This window comes from Numida meleagris, chromosome 22 (assembly GCF_002078875.1).
Source record: "Numida meleagris isolate 19003 breed g44 Domestic line chromosome 22, NumMel1.0, whole genome shotgun sequence".
Classification (NCBI taxonomy): Eukaryota; Metazoa; Chordata; class Aves; order Galliformes; family Numididae; genus Numida; species Numida meleagris.
Window position 1 is genome coordinate 5,400,104 of NC_034430.1, and position 7,698 is coordinate 5,407,801.

The window sequence follows — 7,698 nt, forward strand, 5'->3', positions numbered from 1 at the left end:
AGCGAAGGCTGCAGGGCGGTCAGGCGGAGGAAGCTGCTGGGCTGCGCCTGCAATCGGTGCGTTGCCCCTTTAATTGTGTCCCCAGCCCTCGGGCGTCTCTGTCCAACGCCCACGTCAGCAAATACCTTTTGTTTCTCTCTCGTTCGGGCTTCCAGGGCTCGGGGGTGCGAGAACGGGGCGCCGAGCGTGCCCCGAGAGGAGCCGGGGATCCCGCATCCTCCGCCTGCCCCTCCATCGCGGCCGAGCGAGCGGCTGCCGCCCGCGGAACCCCGGCGGTGAGTGGCGGCTGCGCGGCGCGCCGGCGGCTCGGGGCGGGCGCCGGGGCGGAGGGAGCCCGGGCGCGGGCTGCAGCCGGGACACCGCTGGGATCCGCAGCCCGCGGGGCGGCCGTCCCGCTCGGCGCCGGCGGGAGCCGGGCGGGCTGCGGAGCGCCGGGAGCGCCGAGCGGGCGCCATTTGCAGCCCCGGGCGCGGCTGCGAGAAGCCGGGCGCGGCAACAAAGGGCTGCGCGGGAGCGGGCGGCGGGTGCGTGGCGAGCGGGGCCGCGGGGGAAGGAGGGGGGGGTGCGCGGGACGACGGCGCGCGGGGCGGGCGCGGGCAGCGGGGCCGGGGGCGGCTCGGGCCACGCCGAGCGCCCGGCACCGGGCGGCGAGAGCGGGGCGGGGATGAGCGGAGCCGGGGCTCCGGTACGGCGGGCGGAGCGGGCTGCGCGCCCCGCGCCGAGCCGAGCCGAGCCGAGGGCAGCGCACGGCCCGGGGCGGCGGCGGCGGCGGGCGCTGCTCCGCGGTCCCTGCGGCGGAGAGCGGTAGCGGCGGGCCCGGGGCGGCAGCACGCCGTGCCAGGCGGCGGCTCCGCGCTTTGGCGGGCGGGCCCAGCGCCGCCGGGCGTCCCGGGCTGCCGGCGGCCGAGCGGCCAATGCGGGCGGGCCGCGGGTGAGTGGCGGCTGCGGCGGCCAATGCCGGGGGAGCCCGGGCCGGGAGGGCTGCGGCCGGAGCGGCTCGGTCGCCGAGTTCCCATTTCTGGTCCCTCGGGCGGTGGAGAATCGGAGCCCGGCTGGAGCAAGGCGATGCGGTAACGTCAGCCCATGCACGGGCAGAGGCTTCGAACGCAGCTGCCGGGGGTCTCCTCGCCCCGACGCTGGACGTCTGAGGGCTGTACGGCTGCCGGCGCGTTTCTCACCTCCTACATCCTTAGGATGCGGTTGCTCCTAGTTGGAGCCCTGACATCTCTGCCAAGTAACAGGGACAGCCTTAGTTCGTCTTATTCCATCCTTTTCAAACAGAAACGCGTGGTCATGGATATTTCGATACTGTAATTAAAATATATTTGTGAGATTATTTTTTAAAATATCTATAAAATTGGGTCTGACATCCTTGGTGCGTTGCCCAATGCAGAAGATTCTGATTTTTTTTAAATTTTTTGTTTCCTAGAGGGACACCACATCTTTTCTGGAATGGAGATTTCTTCCCACCAGTTTCATCTCCTGCAGCAACTCAATGAGCAGCGCAGACAAGACTTGTTCTGCGACTGCAACATCCTGGTGGAGGGGAAGGTCTTCAAAGCGCACCGCAATGTGCTGTTTGCCAGCAGCGGGTATTTCAAGATGCTCCTTTCCCAGAGTTCGAAGGAAATGACTCAGCCGACGACGGCCACTTTCCAGGCATTTTCTCCTGACACTTTTACAGTTATTCTAGATTTCGTGTACTCGGGCAAACTGTCTCTCACTGGTCAGAATGTCATTGAAGTCATGTCAGCTGCTAGCTATCTTCAGATGACCGACGTTATCAGTGTGTGTAAAACCTTCATTAAGTCGTCACTGGACATCAGTGAGAAGGAGAAGGATCGCTACTTCAGCCTGTCAGACAAAGAGGTGAATTCCAATGGCGGGGACCAGTCGTGCTTGTACAGCACTGGCTGGAGAACAGAAAGCAGCCCCCCGCATTCACACTTAAATCCAGATCAAGGGACATGCGTGAGGGGAAACGCTTGGAGCAATTTCAACTACTATCCAGCTTCTCAAAGAAACACACAGCAGCAGCTGTCCAAACACGAGCAAAGGCAGGATTCCGTAAAGAAATCCCGGCACCTGGGACTACAGCAACCGTCTGACATTCCTCACTATAAATCGAGCAAACTCGAGGACAGGGCTGCCGAGCCTGCTGGCCACATTTCCCAACCTGAGGACCAGGTCCAGATCGACACAGAAGTGGAATCTCCCCACGTGGGGTACCAGTACGGCCAGGGGCCTGACGTGATCTCGAGGAGCTTAGCGGCAGCGCAGCAGGAGCACGATTCGCCCCGTTCTTCTGGCAAATCCAAGTCTCCAAAAGCAGATGAGCAGTATCCAAGCATGCCCTCGATTGTCGGTGTGATGGGCAGCTGGGCGGAAGGTAGGAGTTGGTTGTAATGCTGTAGGTACATGGCTGCCTGTTAACTGCCTGCCGTGTCAGCGAGAATACACGCTACTGAAAGAGCCTGCATTCACCAAAAACACATTTGTGTTTTCCAGGAATGCCAGCTTGGAAAGCTAAGATCTAGTTTTTGAGAAGGAGAAATAAATGAAGTTTAGCTTTTCAAAATTCATATTCTTTAGTGCCTTTACAGCTGTACAGTCATGATCTTTTTGTTTTTTAAGCTCACTTTAATACAGCTAATAGTCCATTCCTTCTCCCCTGTTGCACTCTTGTGTAACTTACACAAGAGCTGCATCTGAAAAGACCTCCGATATTTTTTTGAAATAGAAGCGATTTTCTATTCTGTTTCTGTTGCTTTTTGTAACTAGAATAACGAGAATGAGTGGATACGTTATGACTTCTTTTTGAAATCATGTCATTTCCCCACAGATGATCTACCCAGGATGAGGTTCAAGTGCCCATTCTGCACTCACATGGTGAAAAGAAAAGCAGACCTAAAGCGTCACCTTCGGTGCCATACAGGAGAGCGGCCGTACCCGTGTGAGGCGTGTGGGAAGAGATTCAGCAGGCTGGACCACCTGAGCAGCCACTTCCGAACAGTACGTACTTTTAGTAACTGCACCATTTGTTTGATGTGTAAATCTGTCTGGGTATGATTAAACACAGCATCGCTCTGTCTGGTTGATATACCGACTCCCATAAAGAAGAGGTAGTAGATAATTAATTTGGTTTTGCTTAAGTCCATTTGAAGCATAATTCCTATGAAAGGGGATGAATTTCTTTGTTAATTGATGGCTCGCAAAGGCGCTGCACTGTGTAAGTTCTGTAATAGGGATTAAGCACACAGCTCGAGCTCCTGTGCTTGTTTCATGTTCCATGTTTGACTGTCTCTCCGAATGAGTTAACGCTACCGTTTGATGTCATTCTAGCTTTACTTTTTGCCATCTTAAAACACTTTATCTCTGATACAATATAAATTTCAATTTCCCCAGATTCATCAGGCTTGTAAGCTTATCTGCAGGAAGTGTAAACGCCACGTGACCGAACTAACAGGACAAGTGGTCCAGGAGGGGACGAGACGTTACAGGCTCTGTAATGAGTGTCTGGCTGAAGCTGGCATAGACAGCATTCGCATTGACCTGGAGGCCGAAGCACCCCTGGAATTTCCGCCAGACGGGGATAAGGATTCCAGGTGGCACTACGGGGAAGACAACAAATCTGATGTGGAGATTGTGGAGGATGGGTCATCCGATTTGGTCATCCAGCAAGTTGATGACAGTGAGGATGAAGCAGATGAAAAGGAAGTAAAACCAAATATTAGGTAGTTGTGAGACAAACATTAGTGCATGGAATTCCTTTTACATGGAAATCCTGCCTTGACCGTGAGCCCTCCACCAGCCTGTCATCCACAAAGACCTGTTGGTTTCTCCTGAACAGGTCCAGACTTGCATGTGTTTATGGACATATCATTAAGTCCGTCCTGAGTTTTGCTATCGAAATACCCATACCTTGCTTCATTAGAAATAACACACCCTTACATGGAGTAACAGCTGAACGCAGAAGCTGAAGTACTACAAGGATAAGGTTTTACAGTAGACAATGAGTCTCTTCTCAAAACCTCTTTCAAAGAGGTAAGGTCTAAATACTTTTTAAAAAGTTGCACACGTCTGTAAATTACTCTTCAGCATTCAGAAATAAAGATAATTTTCCATGAAATTTCATTAAGTCTTCATATTATATCATATTGTGATTAGAAAAGCAAGGCAAAGAAAAAGCATATAAAAATTGTTAGCACATAACTGGAAAAGCATTTTCTTGTAAAATGTATTCACTCTGAAAATTGGGAACTCAGATTGCGATGTGTTTTAATACCCATTTGTAAAATACTTTTTTTTTTAATATAAACATCTGTGGATGTAATCTACCTGGACGTCAGCAAAGCCTTTGACTCTGTCTCCCGCAGTGCTGTGGAGAAGCTGCAGCCCGTGGCTGGGACAGGAGCACTCTTTGCTGGGTAAGGAGCTGCCTGGATGGCCGGGCCCAGAGAGTGGTGGTGAATGGAGTCACATCCAGCTGGCAGCCGGGCACCAGCGGTGTTCCCCGGGGGTCAGTGCTGAGGCCAGCCCTGTTTAGTATCCTTACTGATGATCTGGACGAGGGGATTGAGCGCAGCCTTAGTGAGTTTGTGGATTTGGGAGAAAGCATCGATCTGCCTGAGCTTAGGAAGGCCCTACAGGGGGATCTGGACAGGTTGGATAGCTAGGCTGAGGCCACTGGTATGAGATAATGAGACCAAGTGCCGAGTCCTGCGTCTCGGTTACAAAAACGCCGTGTATCGCTGCAGGCTTGGGGCAGAGTGGCTGGAAGGCGGCATGGAGGATCCGTGTTTGTGTGGGGATGGATGAAGGGAAGGGGAAAACAGCATCACTCCAGGCCTGAAAACTGTGAACAGCAAAGATAACACTATTACGAATTTTTGTATGCTTCAGGGAGTTTTTAGAAGCAAAGGGATTTATGGGTCAATATTCAATTTAATTGGGTATTGTAAGAATAGTGAGGATGAGATTCTTTAGGAAAAAAAAAGACGTGAGGTGGCTACAATGGGCAAATGGAACGATCTGCCCGTGAGAAGACTTTAAGTATAGGCAAATGAATTACCGATTTGCCCTGGAGAACAAGGGGTTTTACTGCTTTTATACATCACTGTTATTCTCAGTACTGTAAATGTTTGTACTCATTTTTAAAGTATCTTACCAAGCTTGGAGTTGTAGCTCTACGCTGCAATTCCCACAGGTCAGTTATGTTTTGTATTTAACAAGATTACCATTTTACATCTACTGCTTTAATTTCAGTCGTTGTTTCCTTATTTTTGTATTACAAGACCAGATAAATGTTAAGTGCCTTATATTTTCTGTGTTCTTTGTTTTACATATCCAGTCATATATTTTGTTTGTTTTCCTCTAAATTAAAATAATGCTGCTTTATTTTCTTTTAATCTCCTTGCATTGCATCTTGTGATTGTCTTCTTCATGTTCCTGTTAGGACCATATGCCATTCGTTAGCAGAAATAACATTTTTTTTTTCCAAAGAGGGAAAGCAAAGACCATCAAGGACTGTTCCCAAGAATTCCATTTACTTGCCAGGAGGTGATTTGAATGTTGCTTTTACAATTTTGTCAAGTCACAGGAAAGACACTTCATTTTATCCTTAGGTGCTAGAGAAGGCAGTATAGAACCGCTTTGACCTCTGCTAATATTGATACATTCAAATTCTGTTTCTATCCAGCGGCTGGACGTCCAAGTCACAGTTTGGAGGGTTCTAACTGCAGTGCAGCATCAGAACAGGCAGTTCAGAGCAGCCCCACAGACCGCTGTCCTTGGAGGTGCTTTAGACCTGGCTAGACAAAGCCTAGGCTGATCACATCTGACCTTGGTGCTTTCTTCCTCACGGGGGAGGTGGGACTGGAGACATTCCCACTGCCCATATCACCAGCAGCTTCCTCTTTGGTTTTTGCTGTTTTTTTCATTTTTCCTTGTACTTTTTGCATCTTCATCATGCCAGTTTCTGATTGCTTTGAATGCTCTTACTGCTACTTCTTACTGCATATTTTGATTTGTCACTGTTTTTTCATAAGCCACTCTCTTTGTCTTCTGCTTTTCCATTCATTTGCTCTGATGAACGTGGGGGGAGGTCAACTTCAAGACACATCCTCTTTCAAACCTCTACTTTCTGTGCAGTCCTCTGCCTTTCTCTTCTCCATCTGTACTTGCTCATTGAAAGATCGTTTCTGTTCGCTTGGCGTGTGTTTATTGTTTGCTCACAAAACCACGGCCAAGAGCAAAGACCTGGATTCATCAACCTCCATTTAGTGTCTCAGCTTTAACTATCTTATTTTCTAGCAACTCCTCTCGCCTTCCTTTCAAAGACTGACACATTGAATTCAAATACATTTCTCCTTCCCCCAATTCAGGTATTTCATACAGGATTCTACCTGCCACGTAAACCTATGACGTATGGACACTTCATTTGTTTTTTTCCTTCAATTGCTGCACACATATACCCCCAATTTTTGTTTTCTGTTCAATTATCTAAAATTTCATATCTACTGTCCTGAAAATGACATTTGCTTTTATCTTAAAGGTTCAGGGAGAGAGGCTTTCAGCTGTTTTCACAATAATACAAACAAACAAAAACCCACAAAACCCCACGAAAGCTCAAAATGAATGACACTTTCAAACTGCTTTGTATGCATCATACTCCAGTTTGGGATATACACTATTCCAGAGATGAGAAAAAAAAGGGAAAGACATTCATTTATTGTGGGCTATGGAAATAGTTATGAGCACCACGGGTCCCTGTAGAAGAGGAACTGATCAGACACTGATGCCGTTACATATAGAATCCTTTCTTTACTCCTGGCTCTTAAATGTTCCATTCTCCAGGATTTTGGCAGCCTTTTTTTTTTTTTTTCTTCAATAAAAGCTTGTGAAAAACCTGTATCTGTTGGGTATAAAACTGTTATGGAATATATTACAACATTTCTTCCCTGAAGCATCTGGTCAAAGACTGTTCCATGACCTAGCCATGCTGAAGTCTTCCCTTCTTGCATTTTGGTTTGGTAGTCTGCAAAAGTACTTGGCTTTGAACTTCAGATATGCTACACATGGCTAACAGCACCATATCTTCAGCTCCATTTACACTTTAATTTCACCGTAATGAAGCTCGAAAATGCCTGACCTACCATCTGGCTACAGCTGAATCAATGACTGTGCCTGGATCCCAGGATCCCTTTCAGTCATTTGCATTGCTTAGCATAACAGCGCACACCCATCTGCAGTCTTTTGGTTCTGGATGTCCTCCATTGTTTGAATACAAGACTTTCCTGTTATAAAAATGTAGTTATTGAGTAATGCAATATATCCTACCCTACAGAACTACAAATATTTCCCATTCAGGTGGCGCCTTCCTTCCACACACGAAAGCTATCTAGCCTCTAACAATAGCAGTGCACTGTATGCTGTAAGGTAGCGGCCTCCCGGACGGCATGTGGGTGTGAGAGAGGAAGGCAGCGAAGGCTGCAGGGCGGTCAGGCGGAGGAAGCTGCTGGGCTGCGCCTGCAATCGGTGCGTTGCCCCTTTAATTGTGTCCCCAGCCCTCGGGCGTCTCTGTCCAACGCCCACGTCAGCAAATAAATACCTTTTGTTTCTCTCTCGTTCGGGCTTCCAGGGCTCGGGGGTGCGAGAACGGGGCGCCGAGCGTGCCCCGAGAGGAGCCGGGGATCCCGC

At 49.3% G+C, this 7,698-nt stretch overlaps 2 protein-coding genes across 2 annotated transcripts in view; both read left to right on the plus strand.

Annotated features, from left to right (window-relative positions):
* ZBTB8A (zinc finger and BTB domain containing 8A) lies at window positions 143–5,408 on the plus strand. The gene is made up of 4 exons (XM_021375441.1): window positions 143–275; window positions 1,430–2,389; window positions 2,843–3,012; window positions 3,406–5,408. Exons 2-4 carry the CDS (start codon window positions 1,453–1,455, stop codon window positions 3,736–3,738), a joined length of 1,440 nt encoding a protein of 479 aa, XP_021231116.1. The 5' UTR covers window positions 143–275; window positions 1,430–1,452; the 3' UTR covers window positions 3,739–5,408.
* LOC110387363 (zinc finger and BTB domain-containing protein 8A-like) overlaps window positions 143–7,698 on the plus strand; it is an 11,369-nt gene continuing 3,813 nt past the window's right edge. Inside the window, exon 1 of the mRNA XM_021375437.1 lies at window positions 143–275. The gene's annotated coding sequence lies outside the window, so the exon portion shown is untranslated. The remainder of the gene's footprint in view (window positions 276–7,698) is intronic.

Coding starts and splice junctions, on each gene's coding strand:
- ZBTB8A (XM_021375441.1), top strand. CDS start 1,453: ATGGAGATTTCTTCCCACCAGTTTCATCTCCTGCAGCAACTCAATGAG. Junction 2,390..2,842: donor GATGGGCAGCTGGGCGGAAG/GTAGGAGTTGGT, acceptor ATTTCCCCACAG/ATGATCTACCCAGGATGAGG. Junction 3,013..3,405: donor TGAGCAGCCACTTCCGAACA/GTACGTACTTTT, acceptor CAATTTCCCCAG/ATTCATCAGGCTTGTAAGCT.